Below are 19409 nucleotides of genomic sequence, written 5' to 3'. Positions count from 1 at the left end.
TTCAAACCACTGTTGAGGGAAATTCTCAACTATGGTCTACTTTCTCTGTTGTCTCACTTAACTTTGCTAAAGGCAATTCTTCCACTTGAATGCCTGCCATGGATTTGCAGCATTTGCAACACCATCTTTGAATTGAGGACACTGAATATTTTGTCTTTGTCAGTAGTGTGCACGAGGTAAGATAAGAGGAGGAGGGAGGTTATAGAAGTGAGACAGCGGAGTCAGATCGGGTCATTTCTTTTCATGGATGAGTTATTATCAGACACAGAGGAAAATATTTTTGATGCTTCCACCCAACAGCTGGCTTCAAACTATCTCTGATTCTCACCTCACATTTGACTTTGTTGGACAGTTAAAAGTGAACAGGCTTTGGCTCTTGTAATAACACTTTTATTTGTTATACATTATCCAAAACTGTCACTTCTTTTTTAAATGCTTTAAAACCAAAACTATGGCATCATCCAAAGACATTAGAGAGGAAGAGGAAAAACACCTGACTTTGCTCTTTCACACCTATGATGTGGATTATTCAGGACGAATTGAGAAAAATGAATTCTCGACCATTTGCAAGGAGCTCCATGTACCGTCTCAAGACACCGATGGCTTATTCAGCCGCCTTGACATCGACAAAGACGGTACGGTGAGCTTAGAGGAGTTCATCACTGGCTTCAAAGAACAACATCAGGAGGAAGAAGACGAGACTGAAACAGAGGACGTGTGCTCCTTCACTGTGGAAACAATTGTAAAAACTAAGGAACAGGTCATATCCAGGTAAGAGGGCTGTCATTTTTAATATTTTAATACTTTTGATGCTGTTCTGTGTTGTAGATTTGGATTCTTATAAATTCAGAGATTGTAGGAAAGAGTTTCATTTGTGTTATTACTGATGTAGTTAGTCTCAAGCGAGTTTGGAGTCATTCTTGCAAGAATCAAGCAAGTCAACTCAAGTCCCCGATTTCAATATATTCCACATATAAATATGCCCCCCTAAAAAATACGGTAATTTTGAACCGCTAGAGTTTGATCTGTAACACTCATACAATGTAACGACTGTTTTATGGTCCCATCCATCCATCCGTCTTCTACCACTTCATCCTCCACTGGAGGGTCACGGGGGGTGCTGTGTCAATCTGAGCTGACATAGGGCGATAGGCGGGATACACACTGGACACTTCTTAAAAAAAGATATAATTAATGAAAAATAAATAAAACGGCAGAGCCTAAAATGTAAATAATACTGACATTAGGCCTACATTAAACCATGATGTAAACTTAACTCAGACTCGAGTTAAGTCACATGACTCTGGTTAAAATTTCTAATAGGACTTATTATTAAACGTTGCTGTATTCTTGAATAACCTTGAATATAGTCTGCTCCTCTCTGTCGATACTGTATTGTATAACCTTTTTCAAATAAGTTAAAACAACTTCTAATGTCACTGTTGTGAACTCAGGGAGTTTTAAGTAGAAGTGTAAATGACAGTGAGTGCAACATTGCGTGTTCGTGTGTGTGTATACATACAGTCTTGTGTCCAGTACCTAAAGGGGATACTTGGGTAAAAGTACAAGTATCTTACCAGAAAATGGTAGAAGTTGAAGTCACTTTTTTTTATAATATTATTCAGGTGAAAGTCTTAAAGTATTTGACATTAAGTTTTAGAAGTAAAGGTAAAAGTATTAAAAAGTAAGGAGTTAGGATTGCACCATTGTAACTCCTTGGTAGGGCAAGTTGTCTTTCATCTGGAGGGTTGTGGGTTCAAAAAACGTTTGGACACGCCTGGTGTATATACATCCTGGAAAAACATGCATATTACAGTGTTTGAAGATTATAAATATGATCTCAATAGATATTTATAAAGCAGAGAAGTATCGTTCTCTGGTTTATAATGTTCATTCAATCCTTCACAGCCTATCAGCCTGTCAACACAATGAAAGCACTTTCCCTTTGGCCTCAAGCCCAGACCTTTATTGTTGAGGAGAGAGGGAAGTCACACACACACACACACACACACACACCGTTTACCTGAAGCAGAAACAGCAGCTGCTTCCACTGACTGTCTGTCTGTCTGCAACCAACAACCAACTGGACGAGGAGTTTTTGTCTTTTCTGGACACTTTACTTATTTAAAATGGATTAACTTTTGTACACTTGTGGACATGTTAGGAGGTACCGATGACCTGAGGCCGATCTGGAGTTTTCCCCCCACACATTAAACCATGAATCGCCTTCTGTTTTTCCCCAGCCAGCCACATCCCGCAGTGATCAGGGGCATGAGCGCGGAGGAGCGTGACCGGCTGCGCTCGCTCTTTCACGCCTACGACGTGGACAAGTCTGGGAGGATCGAGAGGGACGAGTTCCTCACCATCTGCGCGGAGCTGCAAGTGTCCGCGGCCGAGGCGGACCGCATTTTTGACAAGCTAGACGTGGACCAGGACGGCACCGTCACCCTGCTGGAGTTCATCAGCGGCTTCCACGAGCGCTACGGGGAAGACATGATGGAGTCGGACGGGGGAGACATGTCCACCGCCTGGGAGAACTTCGCGGGGAGACTAGGTGAACAGAGCAAGTTCATCCCCAGGTGAGGGCGAACTCTGTGGTATGGGAATAATCAGGAGAAATATGAGTGAGTTCAACAGTGAGTGCACAGCCAGTGTTTTACTTTTACTTTGTTATTTATATTTCTAGCAACTATTACATTTATTAACTATATAACTATATCATTGTTACTCGTTACTACCAAATAAAACCAGAAGAAGAGTTGGTAACGGTCTGTATTTATATAGAGCTTTTCTAGTTTTCACCCATTCACACATCTTTCATACCCATTCACATGCTGCAACATGGGGTTGAGTGTCTTGCTCAAGGACAGTAGCAGAGCCAGGAATTCAACCCACAACCTTCCAGTTGAAAGACAACTTGCCCCTACCACTAAACTACCATAGCTAAATCTTTACATACTTTACATTTTATATCAGAAAATTACTTTGGATACTTAAGTACAATGTCATATACTTTAAGACTTTTACTTTTAATTTTCTGGTAAGATACTTGTACTTTTACTCAAGTATTCCATTTAGGTACTTAATACAAGACTGTCAACAGCTAACTCCAAAATTAGGGATGAGTATTGGTATCAGTCAGTATCGGTACGATACATTGGATATCGGACTGATAAAAATATATAATCCGATACAATCCAAAAAATTTTTAGGAGAACAATATTTGTTACACAGTTGGAGAATTAGGTCTTTAAAAATGACTCGGCACCAATGTGTTATTAACAGCTTCATAGTTCATAAATGGTCTAAGATGACTGTGTCTGTGACTAATATCAGTATGAAAATGGGCATTTAATTTGTGTCTATAAACTTAGAAAATGTCCATAATTAGGTCCATTACACTGTGGAAACACATGAACAAATGTTACTACTAACATTTTTACTTGCCTAACCAAAAAAGCTTGTGGTTCTTCAAAATAAATCACCAGGAGTGTGTGCTGGTATGGTTTTCAAGTCACATGTGTGAAATCTTATTAACTTTCCCCACTCAAGATTATTGAGTAGTCGCTAATATTCACTATGATCAATTTACTGTTCGAATTTATAATCACAATGTGATTAATATTGTGTGTCGTCCCATCCAATCCACAACACACAAGGTCAACTGTTGATTGTGGAAAAGTTTTGAGAACCAGCACAACACAGGTTTGGTTTCAGCTCTACTCAAACTCATGTTGTGTTTTTGTGACAGTGAAGGTGTGAGTCTTTGTTTGTCTTGAGTTCTTCTCGCCTGAAGGAATCATTATAATCCAGATACAGACAGACTAGTTTTTCTGTGTGCTCATTTGTTTCTGTTCAAGTTATTTTATTCAAGGCTGGATAAGTGAAACGACACATAACTTTTAATTTAAATGCGAAAGAGAGACCAGTAATTAGCAAATATGGTAAACATGACCCAATCCGACCTTTTTCACTGAGTGGAGTTTCTGCTTTTCTATTCATATGATTGTAAGCTGAATTTGACTATAACCCAAATATGATTTTAATGTTTGGGAAACTTTTTTCGACATGTTCCCACCATTTTTAAACCATTAGTTATACAATTCAAGTGACTATTGAAAGAGCATTGTAGCACCTGTTTGACTGCTGTGTTCAGTAGAAGCCACAGACAAGATCTCAGTCATTTACATATAGCGTGTATATCCTAGCACTGATGTTGTGTGGCACAGAGAGAACCTGGTGCAGAGAACCAGACCCAGTTTAATGCTGCAACGTATGATTATTTATATAATCATTTAAATCTGTTGATTAGTTTCTCATTAATCCAGTAATGGTTCATGGTCCATAAAGTGTCTCTCAAACCAGGAAATATTCAGTTTTAATGATTTCTTTGTTACACAGAGCAAAGAAAATATTCACATTTAAGGAGCTGAAAAATGGTTTTACTTCTTTAAAAAACAGTCAGGCCGATTAATTGATTATCAAAATGGTTGGTGTTTAATTTAGCAATTGATTAATAATCAAGTAATTGTTTTAACCTTACTGCCCAGCACTAAAGAAATTAAAAAATTAAACTATGGGGAAACTACTACAACCTCCTCTCCTCCCTCAATCACACCTGCAGCTCAGGCTCCACTACATATCTACGATATATACATGTCACTATACATGAACTACAGCTTTAATGCAGGCTCCTCGTGGTCCACTAGTTCTCTGGTCTGTGTGCCCCAGAACCCTACAGACTGACTACATGTAGGGCAGTGTTTGCCATTTGTATCAGACGTGAAGCAAAATGCCCTTCACAATAACTATGATCGTTTTTATCCGGCCTGAAGATTCTTCTGTTATCATAACATCCTCCCATTTTTTTAATGGATTGTTTTTTCTACTTCACATGCAGAGGATTTAAAATTATCCTTACAGTTTATGAGACACTCTAGAGAGAAGGGCTGCCTGATACTGTTAATCAATCAATCAGTATTAGGACAGCCATAATAATAATAATAATAATGGTAATAATAATAATAATAATAATAATCATACCTTTCTATTTTCAGTGCATATACAGTAAGTCATCTTTAGTAATTTGCTGTAGGTATTTCATGTTCTCAATGTTCTCTCTCTTTGCTCTTCTCTGCTGCCTCATAAACTAGGTCGTCATCCGTTTGACCGCAGACAACAGAGAAGACATTTTTCTCACATGTTTCTGTAGAGAGACTTCTAGGAAAGCCGATGTCAAGTCCCGGTTGAACTTTGGTAACAGTCGTGCAGTGCTACAGTAGCGCTTGGCAATATGGCCATAAAGGTTATTTCGACAAAATCGTCAAATAATTCTGTAGCAATAATTACCACGATAAATATCAGTTAACACAGTGCTGTTTAAAACTACCTTACTGAAAGAAAATGATAAACACTTGTAATTGTAGCATGTTGCACCTAGTGGTAGTCTCGACATATACCTTCACCCCCCCACTACTTAAAAGAATACTTCACCGAATTGCATTTTGCATTGTATTACTAGAATAGGGGGTAGAATTTCTGTCACTGGTAGGCATGTAACAAAAAATAGAATGAAGATATGTCTCGTTGAAGTATTCCTTTAATTACAATAAGCATTTATCCCATCAAACCAAACATGGAGTTGTATTTATTTTACAGTAGAATCCACTTCTGAAGCTGTTGCACTTCCTCCTTGTCTTAGGCCATGGTAAGAGTTGCCTGTTGGGTCAAGGTGTGTCAACATGTCTCCTTATTTGTGTATATTTTTATATTTTATCTGTATTTTGTGTGTGTGTTTGTGCGTTTGGCCCCAGGCCTGGCATGGGACAACTCCTCGTGCTACTGTGCGGTGGCACTGGGACACCGATTGTCACAGTGGTACCTTCTGCTAAATACACCCTCTTATCTGACACCGATTGCAGTCAACAACAGTCAGCTGAGTCATGGCAGCCTGAAAAGCACAGCACATAAGACACAGTGCCTGCTTTTCAGTGCATGAAAGAATATTTGTTGTTTTTAGATTCAGACGTAATGAGCAAACAACATCAATTAGCTCCCTATTCATACTTATTTTTTATGATTATGGTGAATGTAATGCACTGTGTTTTTTATTCAGTAACATTAGCAAAGAGCAATCTGGTGTGTCACAGTAACATTCTCTCAGCTGACTGAAGCCCCGACTATAAGGGATCAGGCTGTGCACTGAAGGATGCTTGAAAAGGACTCAAATTGCAAAGTATGCAAAAAAGTTTGGCTGTCACATCTATTATCAATCAGATAAACAATAGACTACAGAATAGTAAAGGCTGATAAGAAAGCAGAAAGCCCAGTAATACGTTCTGCTTCTGCTCATTTCATATGTGTGTCACAATGTGTGTGACGCTGCTGCAAGCTGTAAGTTATTGACTGACAGTCAACAGTGTCTATATACTTAGTAATACAGCTAGTCCATCCTGTTAGAAGGCAAACACACACACACACACACACACACACACAGACAGACACTTTCATGATCTACTTTTACCATCAAGCTGTGACGCAGGACACTTTATCACTGTCGTGACTCCAGAGCGACACAGTCAGGGTAAAGTGAGATCATGTTGAGATGTAGTCCTAAATCTAAATTGTTGGACTTTTAAGGGGTAGTTTGGGTTTTAAGTAGAGTCTGTGTGAGAGAGCGAGGCAGCAGGAGAACTGGAACACAGTTTGTGGGTTGTTTTGATGTGAATGGGGACACAACAGAATACAAAGTGTAATAGAATAGCAACAACATGCTCACTTTATGCTGTGTTTTGAACCATTTCAGCAGTTTACCCGTCCTTTTAAAAGTGTAACCTCTGGGAAAAAAAGGGGTCTGACAGCACGTTATACCTCTACAACCAATCAAAATATAGTGTTAGTATTATTCCTTATCTTACAGGGTCACAACATGTTTCTCTCTGCTGTCCTTGTTCACTTGAAAACCATATGTAAAATGTGTTGTGGCTCACCCTCTTTAACCAGCTACTGTGCTGAACCGTGTGCTGTATGAAACACAAGCACCACTGTCACTGTCCCTTTAAGCTATATTGTCTTACATAGGATCTGTTACAGCCAGAAGCAAATACTCAATGTGTGTAATGATGGGTCTGAACTTTTGAGACGTTTTTATTACTCTATGGACGTAAAAAACGTTTTCCAGGCTAAAAAATAAAATACATTATCAGGGTCAGACTTTCTATTACTGCTACATTACCTCATTTACCACCTGCTGTTAATGTATTTTGTTCATTGGTTTTATTCAATTCAAGTGCAGCTGAATTTTTCTTGACCAGTTTTCAGTTACCTCGTGGTGTCACCTAAAAAAAGTAATTCAGTTTTTAAATGTCCTTAATTGATTAAATGTCAAAATTATTAAAACTTGACTGCAATCCCCGATTTTATCCCAGGCACGAACAAGCATCGACGTTGTACCAGAACATCAGTCTGACGGAGCCCAGACTGATTCCTCAGTATGAAAAAGTCATCGTTAACTTCACCAAAGAGATCAAACAGCAAAACCTAGAGATGGAGAACCTGGCGCTTGCCATCAAACGGTGAGCAACACAGACTTACAGTCGCACACACACACACACACACACACACACACACACACACACACATGTATGTGCATTCTATAATGATGTAGTATGATGAGGATAAATAACAAAGGTAGGTGTCAAGCAGCATTGTGGGTATTTTTAATTTTTGAGGAGGATTCCTCTGACAAAATGTCTGATGTTCTGCTCTTAAAACCCATTTTTACAAATGAATCAGTGGCTCTTATGTTTAGATTTTCACCTACATTTACTCCCACCCTGTGACCACACACAGAGGAAACTCGGTATAGTAAATAAAAGATGGATGGAGTGACCTTATCCTCTGTATGTTCCGCAGAGCACAGGACCAGGCGTCCATGCAGCTCAGTGAGATGGAGGAGGAGATGGACCAACGCATTCACGCGGCAGAGAGAAAAACACGCGAGCAGGTAGGGACAAACTCACCGCCATCTTCTCCACTTCAAACGGATACATTAACTTCCCTGTGCGGTTTGGTTTAAATACTGTAAATATTCTTTCATTCCCTCTCTCTCTTGAGTTTGCGAAGCGATAAGAAGGGAGTGTTTGGAGCTGCTCTTCCCTCATGTCAAACAAAATGTGCGCGGCTGAATATCATGTTACTCATCCAGACTGTGACGCGGCTGCTGAACAGCTGGACTTTACAACCCTGTGGTTTCTACACATTTAATCAGAGTTCGCAGGAGCTGAAACATGTTTTAATCTCAGTGCTCTATGTGATAGGACGGCACAGTTTATGCACACAGGCAGTGTCAATAAACACTGCGTTTGGGGACAAACCACAGTTTTTTTTCTTTTACTGTGCCTTTAAATCTTGGCAAGCAGAACTTATGTAAGTATACTTCACTGACTCAAGAGCTGCTGTTTATTTTGTGAAAGAAAAGTACACACACACATTTGCGGGGTTAAACCACCTGTTTGAACACAGTCATGTTCTGACACCCATGTTTGTAGACACACACAGTTGCTGATACGCTTATTGATTATCCAGAGGTCAATGTGACACAGCTTATTGAGTCACAGACGTGACATAACTGCAGAGAGAGCACATGCAGTGTGTGACATGGGTCTGACAGTAAATTCAGGAAGAAACCGCAAAGCTTAATCCAAACTTGGTTCAGATCTTTACAAAGAGGCCGCGCTCTTTGCTCAGATTAGGCTGTTTGCATAGAATTTATTTCAAATGGACATTCAAGGCTTAGGAAGTAGGTCGGTGGTGGTCGCCAGGGGGCAACTGTCTCACCTAATTTATATCATCAGTAAACGGAGTTAATGGTCTCAATTGCTAATTGCTAGGTCAATTGTGCGCCTCTTTAGAGGAAAATAGATGAGTACAGGACATATGAGTAGACACCAGTGTGATTGACAGCTGGTATCGTCCAATAGGGGTTGCAGGTAATGACTGTGAACTTACAGTTTCAATGTCAAATCACAAATCTCGAAATCTCTTCATTTTTATATATATGTAGTTTAAAGCTGTTTAAATGTGTTCTTTACGCGACATAGGGAGGAACCTGGAAAATGGTTGTCACGGCAGCAAAGTTAGAGCAAAAAGAGCAGGTTTAACAAATATATGTATATACATATATATATTTGTGACCATGTGTTTGTGTTCCTGTTTGTGTTCCTGTCTGCAGGAGAAGAGGCGAACGGAGGCCGAACTGAGCGAGCTACGAAGAAGTTATGAAACTGAAATTTGTGAGCTTCAGTGTAAGATCCAGCAGATGCAGATGGTAAATATAAATAACATCCCACTATCTGACTCTTAAAAGATTCAACTGCATACACAGAGCTGTCTGTCTGTGTGTAGCAACAAAACAGTGTTGAGCCGTTTTCAGACATGAGCGACATGATTCAGACATGATACGGATCACATATGGCAACAGCAGTGGGACGTTGGCTGAGGACTGTCCAGACTTTCTCCTGATAATTGAGCGCGCTCCGATATTAGTTTGTCAGAGATGATTCGATGGAGCTGGCAGGAGAATCTCTAGAGAATCTCACAACGAGCCTTTGTGCACAATCTGCACAATCTTTGGAGAATGCTTACATTATAAAACCATTTATTTGTATTCTCAAGCTCTCATCTCCGTCAATATGCCACACGTGCACAGTACAGTCACGTCAAAGTCTTAAAGATAACTATGCACTGTTGTGCTGTCCCAGCGTCCCTCAGGGCCTCATGATACACTTCACTGCTAAAGAGAGAAGCTTTTTCTTTTAAAATCTAAATAGGAACAAGCCCTTAAAGGTTATATGTACTGTACTTATGTGAAAAAAAACATGACTCTGCTCGTCAGTGGAAAGTTGAGTCCTTTTTCTATAAGGAAACACTGACTTCACTCACTGGAGCGTGAACCAGGGCTAATTTATCCTGCAGGCCCCATGACAACACAGTTATTACTTGAGTAAATAACCTTCACCTGTTTGTATGATTTTTAAAGTGAAACTTTAATGCTTTAGTGGATGAAGGAGATACATGAGGGGGCTGCAGATAAAGTAAAAAACATTGATAAGAATCATTTTAACATGATTATAGATGCATTATGGAAAATGTAGTACATTTGAGCAGTTGTAAGCAATATTTTATTAGAATCACTGTGAGCTTTCTTGCTAATACATTAGGATGCTTAATAGAACATGACTTTATGTAGTCCAGTAGTGAGGCTGCTGCATGGAAGAGGCTTTTAAATGATTTACTTTTTTGTTTTGTTTTAATGACTAAAACATGTGAACTTGTCCAATCATCAGATTGAAGATAAATACAATAATATCACAGTGAAAGACGAGTCACTGGCATTGAAGAAGAAGATCACTGAACTAACCCTGGTGAGTGAGACTGAATCTGCCCGTTGTTCTCATTGGAAAACTTTTGGTTTATTTTCTTTATTTTCTTTTAACATTCCTATACTCTTGTGTTTCATCTCTGCAGGATAACCAGCGTCTAAAGCAGGAGCTGTTGAAATCTCAGACCAAAGTGGCCTGTCTGCACAGCGAGATGGACATGCTGAAGACAGAGTTAACTGACCACAGCATCAACACTGAACGGTGAATTCATGCCTTTGTTTCCTTGTATGTGCCATGTTCATGTCTCACTGGTTTAGATCAATGTCAAGATTAATTTAAAGTGTCATAAGACGGGTTACTGTGAAATCTATGTTGAGAGGAGAATCAGTCCTGGTTAGTTGTGTGAAGCAACACATTTCAAAGGCAACACCTCTTATTTGGAGATTGAGGTTGATAATAAGAATAATAAAGTTTATTTATATAGTGATATATATATAAGGAAGAGGTCTCAAATGACCTGGTGGCCACTGAGCATAACACTTAAGTAATTACTGAAAACGAAGTTGCAGAGCAGATTCCATCCACTGTTTTGTGTCGGATTTAGGAATAATAAATATTTGTTCTCTGTGATCTCATCACAATGCATTCCATTGTACATGTCATAGAGACGGAGAGAGAGAGAGAGAGACAGAGAGAGAGCAAAGCTGAAACAGGATATCCTGGAGCAGCTCCACACACACAATAACTTCTTGTTGTTCGTGCGTTACTTAGGAACAGAAGCAGCAGCGACAACAGCAAAGTGACAGTTCCTGCTCGGTGCAGTGTCGTTCAGTGACCAGGGAGGTGCACTGCTGTGTTGGATATGAAAAAAAAAAAAAAACAGATCTCAGGTGAACTGAGGCAACAATATAAAACTGAACTGAACTGAACTGAACTGTTTTTAGTGTTTGCCTGACACATTTTAACACACCAATAGTAATCGATCAAAAGGAAAGGTTTTAAAGGGACAATAATTTAACAGCTTATTAATCCACATTGATATGGACAGAGAATCGCCAACTTTCAAGTTATTAATATTCTTTAAAATATATTTGTATAGACAGTTCTAGTGAAACGAGGACTGAGATAACTGTATTTGTTTCATACAGTTGCGTTTTGCTAAGTGTTCATTCACAAAATCCCGTACATTGAGTCTATCTATTATTAATTGTTTGTCTGTTTTAATTAGGCTTGATAGACTTGTACAGTTTCACTGGCCAAGTCTATTTTTTGTAATTACTAATGTTTTGTGCAGAAACGGAAGCTTATACAATATGTTGTCTCTCGTTGCAGGTTAATATTTGTTTGTGAATTTAAATTCTAAAAAAGTGTGTTGTGTTGCAGAGATGAGGAGCTCATGCAGCAGTTCTCTGATGAGCGCGACATCCTGGAGAGTCAGATTGAGATTCTGCAGTGAGTTACACAGTAACACACCCACACACACACAGACAGGTTACTGATTTTACTTCATTTTGAAAATAAAGATTGTCCGGGTAAAAAAAAAAAGTTTGTCTGTGTGCAGGAAAGCCAACAGGAAGCTCCACGACAACAACGATGGCCTAAGGATGGCACTGGAGAGGGTCACAAAGGTGGAGTTGCATTTTTTAACTAAGAACAATTGTAATTTTGAAAGAAAAAAATGCTTTTGTTAATTTCCAACAACTGATTGTGAACGTGTGTTACAGTCTGGTAATAGTGGATCACCAGGAGAAATAAAGAGCAGAAGTAAAAGCATCTGTTACACGTCACCACACGCATTAATGGACAGGTGAGACCTCCAACCAGTGTTTGACTGCGCCACCTATAGTCAAGTCAATGCAAGTGTATTTATGTAGCTTATGACTCACACAAGAAAAAAAAAAAAGCAAAATGTTTCAAATGCATGACAAAACTAAACATATGATGTGAAAATGTATGTATAAAATATAGGGTTAAGAATGAAATAAATGCATACAAATATAAATAACTATGACAAATACAACAAAACTCGTTTTTTAGCAGTTATTAACTTGTATAATTACCTGAATACATACTGTTCAAACATGAACGCATATTAATGAGAAATTGACTTTTAGAATTTAGTTTACTTTAGATTTTCAACTCTGAATAATAGATTTTACTGTTATCTGTCCATAGAGGATTATGTACTGAAAAAGTCTTTAAAAAGAGGTGTCTAAAAACAAAAATGACTTTACTAATTAAACAGCTGGATTTTCTTTAAATATCTACCACTGAGCTATACAATTAAACTGTGGATATTTTGTGGCATGTATCACAGATTATGTCCTGATCTCTTCTTCAGGTTCTGCCACCATTTGAATGACGATTTCTCTCCGTACAACCGCCGGCCCAGCTGTGACACTCTGGCCTTGGCCATGTGTGACCCGGGCCTGAAGCGCAGAAACAGCAGTGAGTGTGAGGAGGACAGCCTGCCTGAGTTCTACATGGACAGCGGCCTGTCAACACTCAGAGGCTCACACGGTGGCTACGACTCTGAGCACGAGGTCAAATGTCATGAAGAGGAGGAGGAGGAGGAGGAGGAGGAGGAGAAAGAGAGGGAGGAGAAGACAAGGGAGGATGACTACAATGACAGCATCATTGAAGAATGCGAAGAAAACTCTGACAATGAGGTGAGACAAAAACGAAAGAAATGCAAAAACATAGCTAGCTTGGTATCGGTCCGATACTGGTCAAAATCATATCAAATATATATCGCATACTTATAAAACTATAAAAATGTAAATAAAAATCAGCAAAGGCATTTTAGCTGAGTCATGTTTATTTTATTTCTTCTTTTTTGGGAAAACAATATTCGTGACACAGTTGGGGAATTATGTCTTTGAAATGACTCGGCACAAATGGGTCGTTAACAGCTTCATACGTTGATAAATGGTCTAAAATAAGTGGTATCGGTACAGAATGATGTCAATAAAAATAAGTAAAATGGGAACATGAAATAACATAGAAAATTAAAAACAATACAGTGCATAATAAAAGAACATAAAAGCAGACAAACGGGAGTCAAGCTCAACATGAATTATCTGCCAAAGAGAACAGCAACAACAACAGAATTCACCAAAAGTTACACAATGCAGCTTTAAAATCTGTAGAAATTTACTATGCAAGTGTCTACACATTAATTAGCTTACGTTAAATTTGGTTCTCCGTGATAAATGGAAATTAGACCTGATGATCGCACTATTTGACTAATTATGTCTTATCCTCTGGTGACCTTTATGTGGATTATAAATTGCATATGTCACTCGGTGGCACGAGAGAAGAAAATCCTTTGTGGATTCTAAACTAATGTCAATAAATGACTTTCAATAATGTCTGTGATGTTGCTGTCTTCCACTATGTGTCTACATCGCAGCCAGCAGAGACACAGGACGGTGAGTCAGCGTTTGGGTCAGACAGTAGCTCAGTGTTGGAGTGGAAGCTGCCTGAATCCATCAATGTCACCAAAACCCCTGCCCCAACAACACGAAAGGCCCTCAGTGCCATCAGTGTTCAGGTAAGAGAGCGACAAACAAACTTAAATTATTCAATTGGCAAATTTATAACAAATCCTGGTGCTGATTTTTGTTCATTTAATGCTTAAAATTCCATACAACTTGATATTTTCCACCACACTTGGCAAACCTATATGTATGTTCTTGACTTGTTGTGTTGCGTCTTACTTTCCCAGAGGTCTCTCGGTTGGAAAAAAAATTGATGAATGTTTTTCCAGACTTTTACAAAAGATTTATACTTGCATTTGCATCTCTAAGTTACTAACATAATAATTTATGAATCAGCAGCCAGCCACAAGAAATGGATTCTTAGCTCAGTAAAATTAAAAAGCTCAGCTAAATATTGTAGTGTCACTTATGAATCAACAAACAAGTGTTAAGTGGAATTTTCTGGACAAAACACAGAAATAGACTAGATACTAGATACTACTTGTGTCCTCCTCTTGCACAATTTTTATATTAACAATGAGATATCCTTGAGCTTAAATTGAGTCATACAGGTAAGGTAAGGTTGTTTACCTTGGTGTGTTTTGGCTGTCAACTGTATCAACAGAAGAGTCATGTGACGTGACTGTGACGTGTCTTGCTCAGCTGTACCTTATACAGGTTTGTCAGACGGAGACTGCAGGGCAAGACAATGCCCCCTGCTGTCTGACGCCTCGTCTGACACCTTGTCTTCAACCGAGACGGGGGAGCGTACATCCTATCCCACACCTGGGATTCTGTCCTTGACAAGGCGGCAGACAGCAGGGGGCATTTACCTGTCTGTCTGACTAAAAGAAATTTAAGCTCAAGTATATCACAAAAGAAGACTAATAAGATATCCTGCCAAACTCTGCCTAAAGGCATTTATTTGGTTTGACTAAAGTGGCCATTTCCTAGAACTACATGCATTTAACCTGAATTGCATTTGCAAGTGCTTCACTTTCCCTTTTCTCCACTTGACCTCTGCCCTTCTCCCTTCTCTCTCCAGAAGGACGAGGCGAGCGCCAACCTGGGCTACATGACGTCAGAGAGAGCTTTCAGAATCGTGTTGGCCGGAGACGCTGCTGTGGGAAAGTCCAGTTTCCTGCTGCGTCTCTGCAAGAATGAATTCACACCAAGCTCCAGTGCAACTCTGGGTGAGTTGGGTGGATCAAATACAGCAAATCTGTTCACCTTTGGTCTGTCAGAGTAATACATTTCCAGCTAATACTTTTAAAAGGACGTGCATTTAACCTCCTATTGGCAATATTTTCCATAGAAATAATAATTTAGACTTGTATAGAACCTGTCATAGATAGAGCTGATTGATTAATGATGTTTTGTACGTGGTGATATGAGGTCATACAGTAGGTAAGGTGAATAATCTGCTTTTGTAAAATGTGACGTTAGCATTTTTTAAGTCGTGTTTGACTGTGATTCGTCCGTGTGATTCGTCAGGAGTGGATTTCCAGATCAAGACACTCGTCGTAGACGGAGAGCCTGTTTTGCTACAGCTGTGGGACACTGCAGGACAGGAAAGGTGTGTTGTATTCATTCATGAATTGATGTCCATGCTGTATATGGACATATTACAGAATTATGGACATTCAGCTGCAAAATGGCTGGTAAACTCACAAAAGATTCCCCTCCCCACACATTCTTATGCCTTTCTTACTGTGAAAGATATGTGTATACTACCTTTTAAGCTTATTTTTGCATATTATTCTTTATATTTTTGAACCTAACTATTTACTCTGCACAAATTCTGAGCCGCTGAAACGTCATTCCATTCTGTTTTGCTACTGTTTGGTCCAGTTATATCGTGCCGAACCCTGAAGTCACCACAAACGTTTCAGCTGCTTGTGTCTTGAACCATTTGTCTTCTTCCTCATCTAAGGTTTCGCAGCATTGCAAAGTCTTATTTCCGCCGGGCGGACGGCGTGTTGCTGCTATACGATGTCACCTGTGAAAGAAGCTTTCTAAATGTCAGAGAGTGGGTGGACATGATTGAGGTAACACACTGCTCAAGAAAAAAAACAACACATCACTAATGACAGCAAAGTGAAGGGGGAAAGTCTGCATTCTGTTTCTTCAGTGTTCGATTTGAGACGCTGTGATGTGCTGTGATGTGTGCATTTGAAACCAAGTGGTCTTACTTTCTTTCTCTTTCTACATGCAGCAGATGTGTAAGTGTGGGTTAGAAAAAAGCATTTTGTTCTGCTAGTTTATTATGAGCATGTTAAAAATGTCTGCATGCTGTTCAGTGTGTGTGACTTGTATCATGTGTTGTATGACAGAATCCATCATGTACACACTGTGGTGATTATAATAACTAATATTTCGTGGCTAGATTATTTATTTTATCCATATCGGTCCATTTTTTTCCTTTTTTCTGTTTCTATTAGCAGGATGTTTCTTCAGAGGATGTTCCCATCATGCTCGTGGGTAACAAGTGTGACCTAAGACAAAGTGGAGCCAACTTTGTTCCGACCAGCTATGGAGAAAAACTGGCCATGGTAGTTACAAATCAACACCTGCTGCCTTGTTGATGTAAATACAAGTCGTAACATTTACGTTGTTGTAGGGTTAGCAATGATTATTGATTTCCTTCACCCAACAGACGTACAACACTCTGTTCTGTGAAACCAGTGCCAAAGATGGCTCCAACATCCTTGAGGCTGTGCTGCATTTGGCCAGGTGAGACACTACAACTGTGTCAGAAAAACAAATACAACTCATTCAGCGCTTGGTGTGTTTAATGCTAACCAGGTTTCCAATACAAATTCATGCTTAAAACACTGAAGACACTGTGGAACAGCCAGCAAATGATGAATTCGGAGTATTTCTGACTAATTCTATTCATGATGTATGCATCGCTGATACTGCACCCACCCCCATCCTTCAATACCCAGTTGCAATAAGTGTTTATTCTATTTTAGTCAAACGACTGGACGTAAAGTACGTGTAGAATTAAATTCTGAAACTTTTCATGGAGGCTTCTAAGGTTTTCAGCCTTAGTCCAAACATTTGCAGCCATCTGTCTTTACTAGAGCTACAGTGCTCAACACATTTATTAGACCACCACCCAAAGCTACAGCTGCCCTAAATTAACAGCATTGGTAATAATTACAAAACATTTTTCATGTTTCTGTAATGGTTAATACACCAGTACGTGGAAGCTCTTTATCCAAAATGACTATTATTGGTGTCCATGAATTTTCAAAAACATTAAAAAATGGTTATTTAATGTTTTTTAAATAGTTTTAGTGGTTGAATGTTATGCTTGATTAATTTCTGACTTCTCAGAGAAGCCAAGAATTACCGGCTCAAATTTGGGTATAAAAAGATGAATTCAGTTTGTTATTTGCCACATCAATTTTTTAAGTTTGAACAAGTTTTTGAAAGATTTTGAAAATATTTATGTTTCATTGTTTTTATGATAGGTAGTCAAAGAAATTTGTATATAGCTGCTGTGCTTCCTCATGACATTAAACGCATCACTTCCTGTGTGACATGAAAACCAAAATGCAGCAATTCCACAGCTTTAAACATTAACTATATAAAAAAAAATCTAAATCTAATTTCAAATTGACTGGAGAGGCTAAAATAGCAGTGTTATCTTTCAGGGGTATTTGTAACAAGTTTTAAGCTATGTAAATCTTTTCCACTCCACAGGCAGGTTAAACAGTATGCTGCTTTAAATCAAAAGAGTCACCATCACTCACTGCCCAGCTTGGATGCTCCCAGGAAGAAACCAAATTTCTCCTGTTGCACCTGATCAAACTCATCATTTCTGGACGTGTGACTTAATGTGAACTCAGTGAATGTGGAAGGATAACAAACTGCAGGGATCTGACTAAACCGAAATGAGACATGATCTCTGCAACGGGAGCAAATCATCGTCGCCATGGTTCTCTACAACTATTTTATGAACGGATGGAAGTGAGCAAGTTTTTTTCTTATTCTGGGTTTTTTTTTTAAACAATAATGTACTCAATTTCTCTATATGTTCCATAGTTTTTGAATTTCGATCTTTGTCAGTATGAACTTTCTTACTCTTACCCATCACGTATGATGTTTTCACACACACTCGCACAAGTTCCTTCCATGTGTTTGATATGATTTGAACAGAAGGAACCAAGAAAGTAGAAGGACAACATGTGATAGTAAATAATTATGTGTTCGCCCTGTTTCCTCTTTGAAGACATGTACGTTTGAAGAAGCGGGGACTCTGTGTTGGTTTGAATATGAGTGTGAATGGTTGTTTGTCTCTGTAAATGTCTGCTGTGTGATACACCGATGACCTGTCCAGGATTTAACCTGCATCTGTCATCAGCGTAACACAAGTGATATGTATTGACTGCTGATGTGGGGACACTGAGAATTGTGTGAGAACGTAAAGGTCCAGTGTGTAAGAATTAGTGACATCTAATGGTGAGAAGAAAGCAGCTCTTCTTTCTCTTAGTAAGGCTTTTCTTCAAAATTTGAAAAGCATTTTTCCACTATACAGTTCTAGCACAACTCGGCTTGGTTCTACTCTGATTGTTAATGTTAATCTCCAACATTTAGCAAGAAACTTTGTGTAATGTCAATATTTGTGAGTCTGGTCAATTTAACACCAGCCGAATCACAACCCGTTCAGCTTATTTTAATGCAGTGACTGTGCAGGAAGCGCTGAACTAATCTTTTTAATTAACTGTTTCTAATGAGTCAGTACACCGAAAACAACTTCTTTGCTTGTCACTAGTTTGTGTGTTTTTTGTCGGGTATAAAACAACGTCACGGCAGTTTCACTCAGCCGTGCTATGATGACCCTGGAAAACGACATGCCTGGTACCCAAACCCATGTAGAATCCAGCTGTGCCAAGTCGTGCATGACTGTATAGGAGAAAAGCACCATAAGAAATATGACGGCCTCCATAAAGCAAGGCCCTTGCCCATAGTACATGCACAATGCTTTTTCTGAAGGCCTTTGTGCAACAAACAACACACAATTGTGAATGATTTAGAGGCACATTTCAACGCACCCTCTCTATTCACACATATAATATGATAGATTAAAACTTATAGTCAATTATTTGGAAGAGAAAACATTTGCTTCATTGGAAGAAATCTGCTTCTAGTGAGGTTGAGGTGGTTTTCAGTCATTTTATTGAGTAAAAAGAATAAACCGATTATAGCCACAGCTAAAACGAGAGGATAGCATGGTCGGTTTAGTCGCTGTCCTTTTCAGTAAAATTCTGACTGATGTGAAAGGATACACGTTTAAAAAAAACTTGAACATGCGAATAAAGAGGCAATGAGACGACAAACAACCAAACGAAATGTGATTATACATATACACACAAACATACATTTAGGCAGTATATTCAGTTACACATTGGATCTTTAAAGAAAGAAAAGCTCCCCCTTGTCTTTGTTCTCACTGTATGTGATTTTTACATTACAATACTTTTGGTTCATCCCATCATCTTTATTATATTACCCACAGTGTTATGTTTCTCTTCATTTA

The 19409-nt window shown here is 38.9% G+C and overlaps 1 protein-coding gene across 3 annotated transcripts; it reads left to right on the top strand.

Moving 5' to 3' along the window:
• Positions 1 to 10: 10 nt before the first annotated feature.
• rasef (RAS and EF-hand domain containing) lies at positions 11 to 17858 on the top strand. 3 transcript variants are annotated; one of them, XM_044026942.1, is made up of 18 exons: positions 11 to 771; positions 2244 to 2579; positions 7428 to 7574; positions 7915 to 8005; positions 9233 to 9328; positions 10347 to 10424; positions 10528 to 10643; positions 11766 to 11834; positions 11944 to 12010; positions 12107 to 12189; positions 12724 to 13051; positions 13795 to 13935; positions 14907 to 15054; positions 15356 to 15437; positions 15795 to 15909; positions 16306 to 16413; positions 16518 to 16594; positions 17573 to 17858. In XM_044026942.1, exons 1-18 carry the CDS (start codon positions 452 to 454, stop codon positions 17673 to 17675), a joined length of 2505 nt encoding a protein of 834 aa, XP_043882877.1. In that variant the 5' UTR covers positions 11 to 451; the 3' UTR covers positions 17676 to 17858. The 3 variants fall into 3 exon arrangements, with proteins under 3 accessions (XP_043882877.1, XP_043882876.1, XP_043882878.1); XM_044026941.1 differs by having other exon boundaries at positions 16303 to 16413; XM_044026943.1 differs by lacking the exons at positions 16518 to 16594; positions 17573 to 17858 and adding an exon at positions 16077 to 16083 and having other exon boundaries at positions 16303 to 16407.
• The last annotated feature ends 1551 nt before the right edge of the window (positions 17859 to 19409 follow it).

The sequence above is a fragment of the Solea senegalensis genome, linkage group LG5 (genome assembly GCF_019176455.1).
Source record: "Solea senegalensis isolate Sse05_10M linkage group LG5, IFAPA_SoseM_1, whole genome shotgun sequence".
Taxonomy (NCBI): domain Eukaryota; kingdom Metazoa; phylum Chordata; class Actinopteri; order Pleuronectiformes; family Soleidae; genus Solea; species Solea senegalensis.
This window is presented reverse-complemented; position numbering and strand designations above follow the sequence as displayed.